This window comes from Pan paniscus, chromosome X (assembly GCF_029289425.2).
Source record: "Pan paniscus chromosome X, NHGRI_mPanPan1-v2.0_pri, whole genome shotgun sequence".
Lineage (NCBI taxonomy): Eukaryota > Metazoa > Chordata > Mammalia > Primates > Hominidae > Pan > Pan paniscus.
The window spans coordinates 70030059-70051204 of NC_073272.2; the positions used below are offsets into that span (position 1 = coordinate 70030059).

The 21146-nt window shown below is 45.5% G+C and overlaps 1 protein-coding gene and 1 pseudogene across 2 annotated transcripts in view; one reads left to right on the top strand and one right to left on the bottom strand.

The window, feature by feature from the left end:
• Nucleotides 1-21146, top strand: part of KIF4A (kinesin family member 4A) — a 130230-nt gene that overhangs the window by 62767 nt on the left and 46317 nt on the right. For both annotated transcript variants that reach the window (XM_003820154.4, XM_055106221.1), the window contains exon 15: nt 517-702. In XM_003820154.4, the coding sequence (XP_003820202.1) occupies nt 517-702 (186 nt within the window). The remainder of the gene's footprint in view (nt 1-516; nt 703-21146) is intronic.
• Nucleotides 8338-9372, bottom strand: LOC100971136 (trafficking protein particle complex subunit 2-like protein; annotated as a pseudogene).

Below are 21146 nucleotides of genomic sequence, written 5' to 3' on the forward strand. Positions count from 1 at the left end.
AGATAAAATGTGTTAGATGTTGACTAAAGGTTATAAAGACAAAATGGAAGGCTGGATGATGGATTGCTTGAGACAGGCTTTTCTCCCTAAAATGAATCTATGTCAGTAGTTTTCACATTCTGAAAGAAGGAAAATACTAGATCAGGTACTAGAGGTCAGCTGTGTGAGAACAAATGAACCCTTTTCTCAATTTCCAGGACCTTCTCTCCTGTAAGAACCCCTTGGAATGAGGTAAAAGTAAGAAATGCCATCCAGATCAATAAAGGAAAGAGCAAAGAAAGTTAGTTGATACTAAAAGAGTCCATTAAAGTATATAAGAAATAAGGTGCTTGAGAGAGCAGGGAACTAGGCTAGCTATTTATTTCAGATACTTAAAACAAATGTATGCAGAGCCACTGTTGTAAAGGAACAGAGATATTGTTAATGGAGAAGTGCCTGTGAGACTTGATGAAATAGTGCCTAAGGAACTCCATTTGCTTGTTTCTCTTATAAATCATTATCCTGATTTTTTTCCAGCAAGTAGAAACCAGTCCAGAGACGAGCAGGTCTTCTGACGCTTTTACCACTCAGCATGCTCTCCGTCAAGCGCAGATGTCTAAGGAGCTGGTTGAGTTGAATAAAGCGCTTGCACTGAAAGAGGCCCTGGCTAGGAAGATGACTCAGAATGACAGCCAACTGCAGCCCATTCAGTACCAATACCAGGTAAACTATTTCCTAGGGCAGTATTTGTTCATGTCTACAGTCTCTTAAACTGAATGGGAAGAAAACAACAAGCATACAATTTTTGATGATGAAAAGACAACAAAACGTATATAGTATAATGGGAGTTGTACTGTTGGTTTAAAAAGAGGATACATTCAGGACAGGGAGCGTGTAATTTTGTTCCATTTAATCTATCTAATGCCTTACCTTATGCCACAGGTATTTAATAAATAGTTTGATAACATTATAATAAATGTGGTCCCTGCTTATAGAGAAATTATATTCTAATAACTATGCTTGGATTCTGAGAAAAAACACATCTTTTGGTAAATAGTCTGGGTTATAGTATGAATTATGAAGACACTAGTGGATGTCACATGACTTGACAAATGGCTAAACTTTTTTCTGATGATAGTTCTAAGTGGCCTTTGCCAATTAATAGTCAGGTCTTTACTTAAAGGCAAATCCTTGGCTTTCAGGTTACCCACAAGAAATGGCCCTTGCTCCAGACTTATTTTCCCTTGCAGACCAGTGTTTCTCACTGTTTGTAATTACAGACAAAGGGATATTAGGATGGGTGGTAGGGGGAAGAATGGGTTGTTTTCCCGTCCAGCTATATCCTACTACTCCCAAGGTATTATGTGCTTATATTGAGGAACAGCTCTAGTATCCATGCTTTCTTATTCCCCCATGGAAACTGTTCATATGACATACTTTATTTCCAATCTACAACCATTAAAAACACTTTATTAGTTTACACTGTACAGTTGTTCTCACATCTGAAATAAGACACAGGGGCAGGGAGAGCTTTTGGATTGGACTGCAGTTGTCCTAGCACCCGATCTATCCTGGGAAGTAGCCTTTTGAAGACAGAAGTGGGGAGGAGAGAACAGTGGACAAGAGAGGTGGACAGTTGGCCCAAGGATGCCCTTGGTCCCTTCCCTCCTGAGGGCCTTTTCCAGGGGATCCCCCAGGGCCCACGACTACAGGACCTTCACCAGGAAACCAGGCTGAATGGGAAGAGGGTTCACAGTATTGGCGGGGGCTGGGAAGTGGGGCCAGGATGAGGAGGAAGGACAGCTTCTGGCTTTCTTCCCAGCTGCTGGGGGTTGGAGCTGTTTTTTGGCACTGTCTACAAGGTCTTCCTGGGGTTGGGAGGAGGAGGAACTGGGGGTTTAAGATTCTTTCCTTGTGGAGTTAGGATTCTTTCCATTTGAAGAGGGGCCATCTGGTCTATGGTGAGGTTCCCAAGGCATAAACAGTCAGGGTCTTCTGCCTCCTGCCTCCCCAGGACTTCCACCCCTGCCTGGCTGGCATCATCTAGACAGCCTTTTGTAAAACCAAGACAAGTGAGAGAGGTGAGCAGAGCTGGAACCAAGCCAGGAGCAGGGAAAGAAAAAAATGTATGCTTTCTCCAGGCCCTCCAATTTATCTTCCTCTTCCAAGAGGAGAGACTATAGGGTTGGTTTTTGTTGGTGGTGGTTCCCAATCTCAGAAGTCCAGATGAGGCTAGTGTTTTCTACCTGTTCTTGGTCTAGACAGCCCCAGTCCCTCCCCAGGCTACACTAATGGCTGGCCTAGATCAGTAGTTGGCAGATTCTCATGCATCTCAGAATCATCCGGAAGGCTCCTTAAAACCCCAGCTTGCAGGTCCCCATTCCATAAGCTCTAATTCAGTGGGTCTTGGGCGGGGCCAATAATTTGCACGTCTATCAAGTTCCCAGGTGATATTCCTGCTGCTGGAATGCAATACGAGAACCACTGGCCTAGAATGGTGCCCACAGTCACATCCTCAGCAACCTGGTGTCCCCTGGGCAGTACTAAGGAGCTGGACCACAGCTGGCAAAGCCCAGCCTTAGGGGTACCAACATCACCTGGGAAGCTGCTGGGAATGGTCTTGGGGTGAGCCCCCGGTGCAGAGAAGTAAACTAAGGCACAGAGTTCAGCGGCAGAACTGGGAGAGGAGCAGGATACCAGGGCCCAGTAGAGAACGGATGGGGCTGCAGGACCCTACAACAAGTACTCATGCTTTTTTTAAATTGCCAGCTCTCATACGTTTTCACAGTAAAGACAAAAAAAGTGTTTCTGCTAATTAATTTTCACCACTTTTTCCCCCTAGGTTAGAGGTTGCTTCCAAAATAATAACTGAGTTGCCAATAGAGATTTTTTTCCCTTTTGTTATCATGGTCTTTTTGAACTTTTAAAAACTTAGTTTTTTGTAATGCCAGCACTTTGGGAGGCTGCAGTGGGCAGGTCACTTGAGCCCAGGAGTTTGAGACCAGCCTGGGCAACATGGCGAAACCCTGGCTCCACAAAAAATACAAAAATTAGCCGGGCCTGGTGGTGTGAGCCTGTGGTCCCAGCTACTTGGGAGGCTGAGGTGGGAGGATCATCTGAGCACAGGGAGGTGGAGGCTGCAGTGAGCTGAGATCACACCACTGCAATCCAGCCTGAGTGACAGAGTGAGACCATCCCAACAAAAAAAACTTTGGCTGGGCATGGTGCTCACACCTGTAATCCTAGCACTTTGGGAGGCCAAGGCAGGTGGATCACTTGAGGCCAGAAGTTCGAGACCAGCCTGGTCAACATGGTGAAACCCTGTCTCTACTAAAAATACAAAAATTAGCTGCATGCCTTTAATCCCAGCTACTTGGGAGGCCGAGGCGGGAGAATCGCTTGAACCCGGGAGGTGGAGGTTGCAGTGAGTCCAGATTGCACCACTGCACTCTAGCCTGGGTGACAGAGTGAGACCCTGTCTCAAAAAAACAAACAAACAAAAAACTTAATTTTTATCTATGTCAAACAAATGCATATATATCATTTTTTAAAGTCAAATACTATAATACTTAGAAAAGTCAAAGCAGTCCTCTATTCCTATTCTGACATTTACCTCCATATTTCTAGATAAGAATTGGCAGTATAATTATGTTACATTTTTTAGATAAATATCTATTGACCTCCCACGATGGAAGACAAGAACGTAGCTCTCTTATCCCACCACCTGTGCACACTGCCTCACCTTCTTCTTTCAAAATGGTTATATCACCCTTTTTGTTTAAATGAGTATTTAGTGTTTAAATTTTTCTGATTACATAAATATGTTTAAAGTTGAGCCATATAGTATGATTGCATTTCCTTGTATAGCTCTTTGTCTTTGCTAGAGATAATAATCTCATTTTTTCCATTTACTTAGTTTTCGATATACCTGTCAATAATTTTATCTCCAAACTTCTTGACAAAACTGTAAAACTCATCCCAGCACTTTGGGAGGCCGAGGCGGGGGGATCACGAGGTCAGGAGATAGAGACCATCCTGGCTAACACGGTGAAACCCCGTCTCTACTAAAAATACAAAAAATTAGCCGAGCATGGTGGTGGGCGCCTGTAGTCCCAGCTACTGGGGAGGCTGAGGCAGGAGAATGGCGTGAACCCAGGAGGCGGAGCTTGCAGTGAGCCGAGATCACGCCACTGCACTCCAGCCTGGGCGACAGAGCAAGACTCCATCTCAAAAACAACAACAACAACAACAACAACAACAACAAAAAAAAAAACTATAAAACTCTTCATTGATAATTTATCAATCCGTTTCTTTCCTGAAAACAACCGTTCTGGAATCTTCTGTCCTGATTTGCTTTCTCTAGGGCTGTTGCCCACTCACCAGTTTGGGACCATCATCCTGGGGATTTGCTTCACTTCTTTCTCATCTCTGTGTTGACATGGATTTCATGTCTTCCTCCTCTTTAGTATACCCCTTTGCTTTGGTGGAGTAAAACCCCAATAGCTTTCTGAGAATGTATACATGAAAGGGAAATACATTAAAGCTTTGCATGTCTGAAAATTGCTTCTTAAAAATTCTTTTACTTGTTAGTTTGGCTGGGTTTACAGTTCTATAGAAATGTTTTCTTCATTATTTTGAAGGCCTTGCTCCATTGTCTTCTATTTCCAGTATTGCTGTTGAGAAGTCTATTATAATTTTGGATTATTTGTTATAGACCTATTTTTTTTTACTTTGGAAACTTTCAGGATCTTTTCATTGTCCCCAGGTGTTACTTAATTTCACAATGATGGACCTTGGTATGGTTTCCTGTTGTTTTTTTGTTGTTGTTGTTGTTATTGTTGTTTTTATAGAGACAGGGTCTTGCTCTGTTACCCAGGCTGGAGTGCAGTGGTGCCATCACAGCTCACTGCAGCCTCAACTTCCTGGGCTCAGGTGGTCCTCCTGCCTCAGCATCCCAAGTTGCTGGGACTACAGGCATGTGCCACCATGCCTGGCTAATTTTTTATTTTTTGTAGAGATGGGGTCTCACTATGTTGCTGAGGCTGGTCTCAAATTCCTGGTCTGTAGTGATCCTCCCAGCCTCCCAGTCCTAAAGTGCTGGGATTACAGGTATGTACCACCACACCCAGCCTTCTTTTCTCGTTTATTGTGCTTGGTGCTCGACTGGTCCTTTCAATCTAGAAATTTGTACTCCTTTCTGGGCGGTTTTTTTCCTATCATTTCTTTGATAATGCTGTCTCTACATTTTCTCTGTTTTCTCTTTCTTGCACTTCTCTTAGTCAGATATTGGACCTCTTAGATTTAGTTTCTGCTTTTCTGATCTCTTTCTTCCTATTTTCTATTTCTTTGTCTTTTTATTCCACTCTGAGAGATTTCCCTTCATTCTTAGTGAATTATTTCATTTGGCTATTAATTTCCAAGGTCTCCTTTTGATCCTGTAATTGTTCCTTCTTATAGCCTTTTATTCTTTTTGTGTGGATGCATAGCCCATCTCTAAGAATAGGAATTAAATTTTATCAAGGTTTTCTTCTTCTCCCTGCCTTGCCTTTGTTTCCTCCAGATTTCCTTTCTCTACTGTGTTTGTTTTGGTCTGTCTTTCAGGTAAGATACTTTCCTACAAATTCTAGTGAGCCATGGCTATCCATTCATATTTAAGAGGGAGGCACTAAAAGCCGATAGCAAGTTGTATGTGCATGGATTTCTCTTAGGCTAGTCAATTTCCAATAAAGAAATCTTTTATTCTTTTGCCTAGAGTTGTATGGGCCTAGTGGTGGTATGCCATCATTCTAGTAACCCAGACAAAATAAGGGAGTTGAAGTCTCTCCAATCATAGACAGACTTTTATTTAATCCCTGTCAGCAGTATGGTACTGCATCCCTGCTATTAGCTGTGTCCAACCTGTTAGGTTCGGCCTCTCCAGAAAGGAAGCCTCTGCTCTACTCTGTGGCTCTGTGGTACATATTGGCATGCTTCTTCTTGATGTTTGTCCTGTAGGAGTTATATTTTAGCTTTTTCCACTCTGGACGTCAGTTACTGCTTATCCAGCTGTTTTCTTCTTCCAAAAGTTTGTTGATATCTCTCAAATGCTTTCCTTGTCTCTTTTCATTCTCGTTGATTTATACCTCCTTTTTTGTTCATTTTCATGGGATTTCAGGAGGGAGTAAGTTAAATATGTAGCTCAATTGTCCATGTTAATAGGACATACAATGCAGCCTCTTTAAGGTCAAATGTATTTTGGCTTTTCCAGGATAAACAAAGGATTACTGGTAAGGCTGAGAAGTGATTCCTCCTTTCTTGTACTCTTGCCTAGAAACATGGGGATATGTGTTCCCCCACTGTATTTATTTATTTATTTATTTATTTATTTATTTTCTTTCTTTCTCTCTCTCTCTCTTTCTTTCTTTCTTTCTTTAACCGGAGAGGGGTATATTTATTTTCTCACATTTAAAAAAAAAAAAAAAAGCTGAACATAAGTAGTCTGGGGCACGTACAGCAGCAGAGGCCCAGGATCCTTCCTGCTTTCTGCTTCCTTGGCCTTAGGGTGTGAATCTTTTCCTCATGCTCTCAAGACAGCTGTCTGAGCACCAGCCATCACATCCACATTCCAGGCAGGAAGAAGGCAAAGGTGAAGGGTACTGCACATGTCAGCTGAGCTCCCTTTACAGGGTCTTTCCTGCAAGTCTCTCCCGACATCATCCACTTGCATGCTACAACTGCCCACCCTGGGTTGTGAGGGAGGGTAGGACATGGCTTTTGCCTGCCCGCTTGTCAGAATTGGGCAGAAGCACTGGGATTCTGTTAGTAGGGAGGAAGGAGAATAGATGCTGGGTTAACAATTTGCAGTCCCCGCCACAGCCAGGACTTAGGCAGGGGTGATTCCCACTAAAAGCCAAAGGTTTCATGCCTGGCTGCAGGGGAGAGGTGCTTGGGCTGGGGTCCTGCCTTGTCTTAACAAATACGAGGCTCTTGTTAAATATTTAACCCTGTGAGGGTGGCTTGTGGCCCACGTGCACCCGAATCAGCTGCCTGGCATGCCTCAGCCCACTCCAGGGCTTCCAATTCACCCTGGGGCAGGGGAGGCCTGGGGCACGCGGTTTTCACACACACACTCCTAGTTGATTTATTTTTCTTCTGTAATTTATAAAATTAACACTGCACTTATTGGAAGACATGAAAATCCAAAGATGGGTAGAGAAAAAGTTCACCTCCCTGTGCCCTGCCCCTGACTAACCCACGTTAACAGTCTTACCTGCTCCCAGGGGATTCTGGGATCATGGAAGGTCCTTGAGAAACTCTCTAGTCCTAGACAAGTGCTGGGGGGTGGGAGGATGGGCTGGGGAGAGAAGGGGGCTCCTCAGCAGGCCGAGCCTTGGTTGCTCAACCCTGCTGGTACTGACTACACATGGAGCGAGGAATGTGCTGAGGGCTCAGCCACGTGGGTGGTCCTTGTGGCCTCTGCCACTGCCCTGGGTAGTCGTCACTCAGCCACGTCAACAAGCGACATTGGGGAGGCAGGCCTGGGCCGCCTGAACCATCACCTCAGTCCTGGTTGACACCTCAGGCCTGGTCATTATCTGAACTTTGGCTGCAGGGCTTCTGGGCAGAAAGGGCAGATCCAACTGGCTCGTCCTAGCCATGTGCTCCCGGAGCAGCCTGCCCAGGGATCTGGAGAGCAGCAGCCGGATCCTAACCTACTCTGCACCAACAGGCAGGAAAGGGCGCCTTGAGTCTGCCACTGTAGGGTTTCAGAAGCAGGCTGACCTGAGGCTTTCCAAATTTCACGAGGGCTCCTTCTAAGGCCTGGGCTGTGTCCAGATGTTGGACCACATGCAAAGAATGGAGGCCGAGTCCAGAAAGAGGAGGGCCCTCCCCCATGGGAATGTGCACGTTGGAAGGGCTCCCCATTTGCCCCTAGATCCTAGGCTGGATGTGGGCTCAGGAGGCTAACCCCTATGGACCAGCCCACCCGTTCAGCCAATGGGCAGCCACAGCAAGGGCAGAGGGTGCAGCAGAGGCAGCCCACGTGGTCACAGGTCCCGTGGGCTCCAGAGCTCTCAGCTCCAGGCACCCCTGCCTGCCCCGCTTCGAGCCTATTGGGGGCAGACTTCCTGCTGTGTCTGGTCACTAACCTCTGCCCACACCACTAAAGGACTGTAGCTGAATTCTCCTTAGTTAAATCCTCTGCTAACACAAAAGGAAAAAGCCAAATCTCATCTCACAAGAGCTTTATTTGAGGTGCAGCATGCATGGGGCCTTGCCCCAAATGCCATGGGCATCACATTCAGGAAGAGGCAGACATCCCCACAACAGTCACATGCTGAAGCTTCTGTCTGCAATGTCTGGTGGCAGAGCTCTCACTCAGCAGACCTGTATCATTATATACATCACCATGTTATCAAAGTCCCTGGACTGGATATTGTCCCCGGGTTACAGAAGGGGTTGCACATCACATCTATGTAGGAGTTGTGCAGCTTCCAGAACATCCTGTGAATTTCATTGTCTCGAAGAGCTGTGTTGGAGGAATTCACCACCATGACAAACTTCACCTTGGAGATGGTAGTGTAGCCCTGTCTGCATAGCTGGTTAGGGAATGCACTTGTAAGACAAGGACTGCTGGGACAGCAGGTGAAGAACCTGCCAGCTGAAGGCCCTCTGTGTGCCCTCAGTTTGGAGAAGCCTGGCAACCTTGAATCACAGGAAGTGCCCAGGCTGGGCTGGTCCTGCAGTGACCATACTGGGTGCATGCCTAGATACTTCACTGGGATGACTGGTGTTTACTGGAGAAGCAAAGGGCAGGCAGCTAAGCCTTACCCAATTCTGGCTCTGGAAGCTGAGCCATTCAGACTCTGAGTCTCTGTGTGCACCTGGGATGCCTCACCCTCTTTGTGAATCAATGCCTGGTCCAGAAAGTTAACTGCAAAACCAGAGACTTCATGAATAAGGCGGACCTCCTCTGTAGAGGCCATGTTTTGTAAAATAGTGGCTACTGGTAAATGTCACCGTGGACAAGCTACATTACTGCTCTTGGAACGTCTTTGAACTCCATGGTCTCAAGTGATTTGTCCAAAGGGACTGGTCGAGAGTCTCTAGTGACTTATGAGGCAAGACCTTGTAGTCCTCTGTGGGGTAGAGCAGGTCCAGATAGACCTCTCTCTGGTTGACCAGGGCCTTCCCCATTGAGGAGATCTTCTCATCCACCACATCCAGAGATGTGTGCACCATGTACTGGAAACTCAGCTCTTTCTCCGTGGGGGTGCTGCGGATGTAGAGAGGGTAATTCTCCTTGGTGATCACCGGGATGCATATCACCATCTTGGGAGGACCAGTGCTGGGTGCCCCGCCCATTGTATTCCTAACTCTACAAAGGGGTGCCAGTAAGGAGCTATAGCTATAGTAAGAGATCTAGTCTTTTTCCCCATGGCATCTAGTCCTTTTCCCCATGGTATCAAACATGCTTGATTAACTTAAGAAGAAATAAATTTTTTTTGAGACAGAGTCTTGCTCTGTCACCCAGGCTGGAGTGTAGTGGCGCAATCTCTGCGAACTGCAACCTCCACCTCTTGAGTTCAAGCGATTCTCCTGCCTCAGCCTCCTGAGTAGCTGGGATTACAGGCCTGTGCCACCATGCCTGGCTAATTTTTGTATTTTTAGTAGAGACAGGGTTTCACCATGTTGGTCAGGCTGGTCTTGAACTCCTGACCTTAGGTTATCTGCCCACCTCGGCCTCCCAAAGTGCTGGCATTACAGGCATGAGCCACTGCACAAGGCCTGAAATAAATTCTTAATATAATCAATATGTTTTAATCACATGTGAATCACCATCTTTTTTTTTCTCTAAGAAATAAAAGCAGTTTTTAATTCAATTATTTATTTATCTAGAGACAAAGTCTCACTCTCTCGCCCAGGCTGGAGTGCAGTGGCATGATCATAGCTCACTACAGCCTTGACTTCCTGGGTTCAAGGGATCCTCCCACCTCAGCCTCCTGAGTAGCATGGTATTTTTCCTATCACCTGTAAAGAATTGCCAAAGAAAAATAGGGGGAGGGATAGGTTCTGATTAATGAAGATTACCATGAGTTGTAGTAAACCAGGACTCAAATTTTTGAATAATTCCCCCTTGTGGAGTTGGTAAGACAATTAGGGACTAAATGTGGTGTATATAATGAATAGAAACTAGTTTTCTTTTTTTTTTTTAATTATACTTTAAGTTTTAGGGTACAGGTGCACAACGTGCAGGTTTGTTACATATGTATACATGTGCCATGTTGGTGTGCTGCACCCATTAACTCGTCATTTAACATTAGGTATATCTCCTAATGCTATCCCTCCCCCGTCCCCTGACCCCACAACAGGCCCCGGTGTGTGATGTTCCCCTTCCTGTGTCCATGTGTTCTCATTGTTCAATTCCCACCTATGAGAATATGCAGTGTTTGGTTTTTTGTCCTTGCGATAGTTTGCTGAGAATGATGGTTTCCAGCTACATCCATGTCCCTACAAAGGACATGAACTCATCATTTTTTATGGCTACATAGTCCATGGTGTATATGTGCCACATTTTCTTAATCCAGTCTATCATTGTTGGACATTTGGGTTGGTTCCAAGTCTTTGCTATTGTGAACAGTGCTGCAATAGACATACGTGTTCATGTGTCTTTATAGCAACATAATTTATAATCCTTTGGGTATATACCCAGTAATGGGATGGCTGGGTCAAATGGTATTTCTAGTTCTAGATCCCTGAGGAATCGCCACACTGACTTCCACAATGGTTGAACTAGTTTCCAGTCCCACCAACAGTGTAAAAGTGTTCCTATTTCTCCACATCCTCTCCAGTACCTATTGTTTCCTGACTTTAATGATCACCATTCTAACTGGTGTGAGATGGTATCTCATTGTGGTTTTGATTTGCATTTCTCTGATGGCCAGTGATGATGAGCATTTTCTCATGTGTCTTGTGGCTGCATAAATGTCTTCTTTTGAGAAATGTCTGTTCATATCCTTTGACCACTTGTTGATGGGGTTGTTTGTTTTTTTCTTGTAAATTTGTTTGAGTTCATTGTAGATTCTGGATATTAGCCTTTTGTCAGATGAGTAGGTTGCGAAAATTTTCTGCCATTCTGTAGGTTGCCTGTTCACTCTGACGGTAATTTCTTTTGCTGTGCAGAAGCTCCTTAGTTTAATTAGATCCCATCTGTCAATTTTGGCTTTTGTTGCCATTGCTTTTGGTGTTTTAGACATGAAGTCTTTGCCCATGCCTATGTCCTGAATGGTATTGCCTAGGTTTTCTTCTAGGGTTTTTATGGTTTTAGGTCTAACATGTAAGTCTTTAATCCATCTTGAATTAATTTTTGTATAAGGTGTAAGAAAGGGATCCAGTTTCAGCTTTCTACATATGGCTAGCCAGTTTTCCCAGCACCATTTATTAAATAGGGAATCCTTTCCCCATTGCTTGTTTTTGTCAGGTTTGTCAAAGATCAGATAGTTGTAGATATGTGGCATTATTTCTGAGGGCTCTGTTCTGTTCCATTGGTCTATATCTCTGTTTTGGTACCAGTACCATGCTGTTTTGGTTGCTGTAGCCTTGTAGTATAGTTTGAAATCAGGTAGCATGATACCTCCAACTTTGTTCTTTTGGCTGAGGATTGACTTGGCAATGCAGGCTCTTTTTTTGTTTCCATATGAACTTTAAAGTAGTTTTTTCCAATTCTGTGAAGAAAGTCATTGGTAGCTTGATGGGGATGGCATTGAATCTATAAATTACCTTGGGCAGTATGGCCATTTTCACAATATTGATTCTTCCTACCCATGAGCATGGAATGTTCTTCCGTTTGTTTGTATCCTCTTTTATTTCGTTGAGCAGTGGTTTGTAGTTCTCCTTGAAGAGGTCCTTCACATCCCTTGTAAGTTGGATTCCTAGGTATTTTATTCTCTTTGAATCCATTGTGAATGGGAGTTCACTCATGATTTGGCTCTCTGTTTGTCTGTTATTGGTGTATAAGAATGCTTGTGATTTTTGCACATTGATTTTATATCCTGAGACTTTGCTGAAGTTGCTTATCAGCTTAAGGAGATTATGTGCTGAGATGATGGAGTTTTCTAGATATACAATCATGTCATCTGCAAACAGGGACAATTTGACTTTCTCTTTTCCTAATTGAATACTCTTTATTTCCTTCTCCTGCCTGATTGCCCTGGCCAGAACTTCCAACACTATGTTGAATAGGAGTGGTGAGAGAGGGCATCCCTGTCTTGTGCCAGTTTTCAAAGGGAATGCTTCCAGTTTTTGCCCATTCAGTATGATATTGGCTGTGGGTTTGTCATAGATAGTTCTTATTATTTTGAGATACGTCCCATCAATACCTAATTTAATGAGAGTTTTTAGCATGAAGGGTTATTGAATTTTGTCAAAGGCCTTTTCTGCATCTACTGAGATAATCATGTGGTTTTTGTCATTGGTTCTGTTTATATGCTGGATTACATTTATTGATTTTCGTATGTTGTACCAGCCTTGCATCCAGGGATGATGCCCACTTGATCATGGCAGATAAGCTTTTTGATGTGCTGCTGGATTCGGTTTGCCAGTATTTTATTGAGGATTTTTGCATCAATGTTCATCAAGGATATTGGTCTAAAATTCTCTTTTTTTCTTGTGTCTCTGTCAGGCTTGGGTATCAGGATGATGCTGGCCTCATAAAATGAGATAGGGAGGATTCCCTCTTTTTCTGTTGATTGGAATAGTTTCAGAAGCAGTGGTACCAGCTCCTCCTTCTACCTCTGGTAGAATTCGGCTGTGAATCCATCTGGTCCTGGACTCTTTTTGGTTGGTAAGCTATTAATTATTGCCACAATTTCAGATCCTGTTACTGGTCTATTCAGAGATTCAACTTCTTCCTGGTTTAGTCTTGGGAGGGTGTATGTGTCGAGGAATTTATCCATTTCTTCTAGATTTTCTAGTTTATTTGCGTAGAGGTGTTTATAGTATTCTCTGATGGTAGTTTGTATTTCTCTGGGATCGGCGGTGATATCTCCTTTATCATTTTTTATTGCATCCAGTCTATTTGATTCTTCTCTCTTTTCTTCTTTATTAGTCTTGCCAGCGGTCTATGAATTTTGTTGATCTTTTCAAAAAACCAGCTCCTGGATTCATTGATTTTTTTGAAGGGTTTTTTGTGTCTCTATTTCCTTCATTTCTGCTCTGATCTTAGTTATTTCTTGCCTTCTGCTAGCTTTTGAATGTGTTTGCTCTTGCTTCTCTAGTTCTTTTAATTTTGATGTTGGGGTGCCAATTTTAGATCTTTCCTGCTTTCTCTTGTGGGCATTTAGTGCTATAAATTTCCCTCTACACACTGCTTTGAATGTGTCCCAGAAATTCTGGTATGTTGTGTCTTTGTTCTCATTGGTTTCAAAGAACATCTTTATTTCTGCCTTCATTTCATTATGTACCCAGTAGTCATTCAGGAGCAGGTTGTTCAGTTTCCATGTAGTTGATCGGTTTTGAGTTTCTTAATCCTGAGTTCTAATTTGATTGCACTGTGGTCTGAGAGACAGTTTGTTATAATTTCTGTTCTTTTACATTTGCTGAGGAGTGCTTTACTTCCAACTATGTGGTCAGTTTTGGAATAGGTGTGGTGTGGTGCTGAAAAGAATGTATATTCTGTTGATTTGGGGTGGAGAGTTCTGTAGATGTCTATTAGGTCCGCTTGGTGCAGAGCTGAGTTCAATTCCTGGATATCCTTGTTAACGTTCTGTCTCATTGATCTGTCTAATGTTGACAGTGAGGTGTTAAAGTCTCCCATTATTATTGTGTGGGAGTCTAAGTCTCTTTGTAGGTCTCTAAGGACTTACTTTATGAATCTGGGTGCTCCTGTATTGAGTGCATATATATTTAGGATAGTTAGCTCTTCTTGTTGAATTGATCCCTTTACCATTATGTAATGGCCTTCCTTGTCTCTTTTCATCTTTTTTGGTTTAAAGTCTGTTTTATCCAAGACTAGGATTGCAACCCCTGCCTTTTTTTGTTTTCCGTTTGCTTGGTAAATCTTCCTCCATCCCTTTATTTTGAGCCTATGTGTGTCTCTGCACGTGAGATGGGTTTCCTGAGTACAGCACACTGATGGGTCTTGACTCTTTATCCAATTTGCCAGTCTGTGTCTTTTAATTGGAGCATTTAGCCCGTTAACATTTAAGGTTAATATTGTTATGTGTGAATTTGATCCTGTCATTATGATGTTAGCTGGTTATTTTGCTCATTAGTTGATGCAGTTTCTTCCTAGCCTCGATGGTCTTTACAATTTGGCATGTTTTTGCAGTGGCTGGTCCCAGTTGTTCCTTTCCATGTTTAGTGCTTCCTTCAGGAGCTCTTTTAGGGCAGGCCTGGTGGTGACAAAATCTCTCAGCATTTGCTTGTCTGCGAAGGATTTTATTTCTCCTTCACTTATGAAGCTTAGTTTGACTGGATATGAAATTCTGGGTTGAAAATTCTTTTCTTTAAGAATGTTGAATATTGGCCCCCACTCTCTTCTGGCTTGTAGAATTTCTGCCAAGAGATCAGCTGTTAGTCTGATGGGCTTCCCTTTGTGGGTAACCCGACCTTTCTGTCTGGCTGCCCTTAACATTTTTTCCTTCATTTCAACTTTGGTGAATCTGACAATTATTTGTCTTGGAGTTGCTCTTCTCGAGGAGTATCTTTGTGGCGTTCTCTATATTTCCTGAATCTGAATGCTGTCCTGCCTTGCTAGATTGGGGAAGTTCTCCTGGATAATATCCTGCAGAGTGTTTTCCAACTTGGTTCCATTCTCCCTGTCACTTTCAGGTACACCAATCAGACATAGATTTGGTCTTTTCACATAGTCCCATATTTCTTGGAGGCTTTGTTCATTTCTTTTTATTCTTTTTTCTCTATACTTATCTTCTCGCTTCATTTCATTCATTTGATCTTCCATCACTCATACCTTTTCTTCAAGTTGATCACATCGGCTACTGAGGCTTGTGCATTCGTCACGTAGTTCTCGTGCTGTGGTTTTCAGCTCCATCAGGTCCTTGAAGGACTTCTCTGCATTGGTTATTCTAGTTAGCCATTTGTCTAATCTTTTTTCAAGGTTTTTAACTTCTTTGTCATGGGTTCGAACTTCCTCCTTTAGCTCGGAGTAGTTTGATCATCTGAAGCCTTCTCTCATCTTGTCAAAGTCATTCTCCGTCCAGCTTTGTTCCGTTGCTGGTGAGGAGCTGCGTTCCTTTGGAGGAGGAGAGGTGCTCTGATTGTTAGAATTTTCAGTTTTTCTGCTCTGTTTTTTCCCCACCTTTGTGGTTTTTATCTACATTTGGTCTTTGATGATGGTGACCTACAGATGGGGTTTTGGTGTGGATGTCTTTTCTGTTTGTTAGTTTTCCTTGTAACAGTCAAGACCCTTAGCTGCAGGTATGTTGGAGTTTGCTGGAGGTCCACTCCAGACCCTGTTTGCCTGGGTATCAGCAGTGGAGGCTGCAGAACAGGGGATATTGGTGGACACCAAATGTCGCTGCCTGATCATTCCTCTGGAAATTTTGTCTCAGAGGAGTACCCGGCCGTGTGAGGTGTCAGTCTGCCCCTCCTGGGGCGTGCCTCCCAGTTAGGCTACTCAGGGGTCAGGGACCCACTTGAGGAGGCAGTCTTTTCGTTCTCAGATCTTCAGCTGTGTGCTGGGAGAACCACTAGTCTCTTCAAAGTTGTCAGACAGGGACATTTAAGTCTGCAGGGGTTTCTGCTGCCTTTTGTTTGGCTATGCCCTGCCCCCAGAGGTGGAGTCTACAGAGGCAGGCAGGTGTCCTTGAGCTGTGGTGGGCTCCACCCAGTTCGAGCTTCCCAGCCTCCTTGTTTACCTACTCAAGCCTAGGCAATGGTGGGCGCCCCTCCCACAGCCTCATTGGTGCCTTGCAGTTTGATCTCAGACTGCTGTGCTAGCAATAAGCGAAGCTCCATGGGTGTAGGACCCTCTGAGCCAGGTGTGGGATACAATCTTCTGGTGTGCCATTTGCTAAGACCTTTGGAAAAGCGCAGTATTAGGGTCGGAGTGACCCGATTTTCCAGGTGCCATCTGTCACCCCTTTCCTTGGCTAGGAAGGGGAAATCTGTGACCCCTTCCACTTCCCGGGTGAGGCGACGCCTCGCCCTGCTTCGGCTCACGCTTGGTGCGCTGCACGCACTGTCCTGCACCCACTCTCTTACAATCCCCAGTGAGACGAACCTGGTACCTCAGTTGGAAATGCAGAAATCATTTGTCTTCTGCATTGCTCACACTGGGAGCTGTAGACTGGAGCTGTTCCTATTCAGCCATCTTGGCTCCACCCCCTAGAAACTATTTTTCATCTATCAGATTGGTAACAGTTTTTAGGTGTAGCAATATCAAATGTTGACAAGGGTGCAAGCAAAGTACTCTCATACATAGCTGGTAAGAGTGGAATAGCCCCTTTGGATGACAATTTGGCAGTATCTATAAAAAATGAAAATGTATATCCTCATGACTCTGTAATTCCCACTTCTCTCTACCCTAGTAAAACCTTGCACATGTGCACAGAAATCATGTAGCAGAATATTTCATTATGGAAAAAAAATGAGGCAGATCTGTATATGCTGATATAAATAAATCTCCATGACTAATTAAGTTAAAAATGGCAAGTTACAGAATAACATATATATATATAAAATTCTATGTTTAACACATTTTATTTGGTATAAACACACACGTGTGTGTGTGTATATACTATATACTTACATCAATTATATATTCTAGTAATGGATATTATGTGATATGTCATATATAATACATTTGTTTAATATATAATCATGCACCAAATAATGACATTTCAGTCAATGACAGACCATGGATACAACGATAGTCCCATAAGATTATAATACTGTATTTTTACTGTACCATTATGTTTAGATACAAAATACCATTATGTTATAATCGCCCACAGTATTCAGTACAGTCACATGATGTACAGTCACATGATATACAGTTTTATAGCCTAGGAGCAATAGGCTATACCATATAGCCTGGGTGTATAGTAGGCTATACTATATAGATTTGTATAAGTGCACACTATCATGTTCACACAATGATGAAATTGCTTAACAATGCGTTTCTCAGAATGTATTCCTGTTATTAAGTGACATATGACTGTAAATGTCTAGATATGTAATATTTGACTATGTAAATGTCTACAAAAAATGGAAGGTATGCATCAAGCTGATAACAGTGCTTACTTCTGGAGGGGGACTGGAATTTTGGCAGGGTTGAGGCAGTCAAGGAGACTTGACCTTTACAAGTATTATCTATTTTTTTATATAAATATATTTATATGTTACTTCTATAAGTAAAAATATAGAATATATTTTTCTATAAGTATAGATAAATATAGAATATATGTAATATAGAATATATGATATACTATATATAGAATATATGTAATATAGAATATATCATATATATTCTATATGTATAGAATATAGAATAAATGTAGAATATATCAAATAAAGAATATATGAATATACACATACATACATACACACCCATGTTATTAGTGGTTTTAAATATGCAGGGTAGTTTGGGCGTGGTGGCTCATGCCTATAATCCCAATACTTTGGGAGGCCAAGGGAGGTGGATCACTTAAGCTCAGGAGTTCGAGACCAGCCTGCCAACATGGTGAAACCCTGTCTCTACTAAAAATACAAAAATTAGCCAAGTGTGGTGGCAGGTGCCTGTAATCTCAGCTACTTGGGAGACTGGGGCACAAGAATCTTTTGAACCTGGGAGACAGAGGTTGCAGTAAGCCGAGATCACACCACTGCACTCCAGCCTATGTGACAGAGCAAGACTCTGTCTCAAAAAAAAAAAAAAAAAAAAAAGCAAGGTAACTATAAAGATTGATTTTCATTGGTTATACTGAAGTGACTGAGTACATTGCTTGGAAAACAGCTCTAGGCTATTTAGAAAGCTTCTCTGATATAGCCCCACCTAATCTGCCTCTGCTTCTTTGTGTCAGTCTAATACTGGTCTAGGGCGTGCATATAATCTTCTTGGCTGCCAACTACTCATCCAGTCAGTTTTCTCCAATCTTTTTTGGTTATGAGAATAGGATGGAATTTGGGTTTTCCACTGTCAAACTTCAGTTTCTAGACTTCGTTTTCTTTTTTTTTTTTTTTTTTCCATTTAACCCTGAGTGGACACAGCACATGTTTCAGAGAGCACAGGGTTGGGGGTAGGGTCACAGATCAACAGGATAAGAATTTTTCTTAGTACAGAACAAAATGAAAAGTCTCCCATGTCTACCTCTTTCTACACAGACACGGCAACCATCCGATTTCTCAATCTTTTCCCCACCTTTCCCCCCTCTCTATTCCACAAAACCGCCATTGTCATCATGGCCCGTTCTCAATGAGCTGTTGGGTACACCTCCCAGACGGGGTGGTGGCCGGGCAGAGGGGCTCCTCACTTCCCAGTAGGGGCGGCCGGGCAGAGGCGCCCCTCACCTCCCGGGTGGGGCGGCTGGCTGGGCGGGGGGCTGACCCCCCTACCTCCCTCCCGGACGGGGCAGCTGGCCGAGCAGAGGCGCCCCTCACCTCCCGGACGGGGCGGCTGGCCGGGCGGGGGGCTGAGCCCCCCACCTCCCTCCCAGACGGGGCGGCTGGCCGGGCGGGGGGCTGACCCCCCCACCTCCCTCCTGGATGGGGCGGCTGGCCGGGCAGAGGGGCTCCTCACTTCCCAGTAGGGGCGGCCGGGCAGAGGCGCCCCTCACCTCCCGGATGGGGCGGCTGGCCGGGTGGGGGGCTGACCCCCCCACCTCCCTCCCGGACAGGGCGGCTGGCCGGGCAGGGGGCTGACCCCCGCACCTCCCTCCCGGACGGGGCGGCTGGCCGGGCGGGGGGCTGACCCTCCCACCTCCCTCCCGGACGGGGCGGCTGGCCGGGCAGAGGGGCTCCTCACTTCCCAGTAGGGCCGGCTGGGCAGAGGCGCCCCTCACCTCCCGGACGGGGCGGCTGGCTGTGTGGGGGGCTGACCCCCCCGCCTCCCTCCCGGACGGGGCGGCTGGCCGGGCAGGGGGCTGACCCCCCCACCTCCCTCCTGGATGGGGCGGCTGGCCAGGCGGGGGGCTGACCCCCCCACCTCCCTCCCGGACGGGGCGGCTGGCTGGGCAGAGGGGCTCCTCACTTCCCAGTAGGGGCGGCTGGGCAGAGGCGCCCCTCACCTCCCGGACGGGGCGGCTGGCCTGGTGGGGGCTGACCCCCACCTCCCTCCCGGACGGGGTGGCTGCTGGGCGGAGACGCTCCTCACTTCCCAGATGGGGTGGCTGCCAGGCAGAGGGGCTCCTCACTTCTCAGACGGGGCAGCTGCTGGGCGGAGGGGCTCCTCACTTCTCAGATGGGGCGGTTGCCGGGCGGAGGGGCTCCTCACTTCTCAGATGGGGCGGTTGCCAGGCGGAGGGGCTCCTCACTTCTCAGACGGGGCGGCCGGGCAGAGACGCTCCTCACCTCCCAGACGGGGTCGCGGCCAGGTAGAGGCGCTCCTCACATCCCAGACGGGGTGGTGGGGCAGAGGCGCTCCCCACATCTCAGACGATGGGCGGCCGGGCAGAGACGCTCCTCACTTCCTAGATGGGATGGCGGCCTGGAAGAGGCGCTCCTCACTTCCTAGATGGGATGGCGGCCGGGCAGAGACGCTCCTCACTTTCCAGACTGGGCAGCCAGACAGAGGGGCTCCTCACGTCCCAGACGATGGGCGGCCAGGCAGAGACGCTCCTCACTTCCCAGACAGGGTGGCGGCCGGGCAGAGGCTGCACTCTCAGCACTTTGGGAGGCCAAGGCAGGTGGCTGGGAGGTGGAGGTTGTAGCGAGCCGAGATCACACCACTGCACTCCAGCCTGGGCACCATTGAGCACTGAGTGAACCAGACTCCGTCTGCAATCACGGCACCTCGGGAGGCCGAGGCTGGCGGATCACTCGTGGTTAGGAGCTGGAGACCAGCCCTGCCAACACAGCGAAACCCCGTCTCCACCAAAAAAAATACAAAAACCAATCAGGCATGGTGGCGCGCACCTGCAATCGCAGGCACTCGGCAGGCTGAGGCAGGAGAATCAGGCAGGGAGGTTGCAGTGAGCCGAGATGGCAGCAGTACAGTCCAGCTTCGGCTCGGCATCAGAGGGAGACCGTGGAAAGAGAGGGAGAGGGAGACCGTGGGGAGAGGGAGACAGAGGGAGAGGGAGAGGGAGAGGGAGAGGGCTAGACTTCGTTTTCTAAATGCATGCAGAACTGCAGTTGTTATTGAGTAGATAAGTTTGAAAGTTCTGAATATAAGAATATTTGTGCAGCTCTTTACAGTTTACAAAATGTCTACCTTTTTATCTTATTTGATCTTCCCAACAACCCTGTGAGGTAGGTGTTATTATTAATTATTGACATAGATAGGGAAACCTTTGGGAGTCCCCAAGAGCTCCCCTAGATCAAATGATTCACTAGGAGGACTCACAGGACTCAGCATATAGTCATACTCACAGTTAAGATTTATGGGGCTGGGTGCCATGGCTCACGCCTATAATCCTAGCACTTTAAGGAGGCCAAGGTGGGAGGATCGCTTGAGCCCAGGAGTTTAAGACCAGCCTGGGCAACATGGCGAAACCCCATCACTACAAAAAAATACAAAAATTAGCCAAGTTGGTGGCAGACTCCTGTAGTCCTTGCTACTCAGGAGGCTAAGGTGGGAGGATCACTTGATCCTGGGAGATAAAGGCTGCAGTGAACCATGATCATGCCTCTGTACTCCAGCCTAGGTAAGAGTGAGACTCTGTCTCAAAAGAAAGAAAGAGACAGACAGAGAAGGAGGGGGAGAATGGGGAGGGAGGGAAAGGAAAGGAAGAAGGAAGAAGGGAAGGAAGGAGGGAGGGAAAAGAAAAGAAAAAAAGAAAGAAAATAAGCAAATGAAGAGCCAGATGTGGTGGCACACACCTGTAACCCTAGCACTTTGGGAGGCAGAGGCAGGAGGATCACTTGAGCCCAGGAGTTCAAGACCAACCTGGGCAACATATATATATATATATACACACACACACACACACACACACACACACACAAACTCTTTTCTGAACAGAAACCAAAACTAAAAGATGAAGTGACTTTCCTTAAAGATACTTATA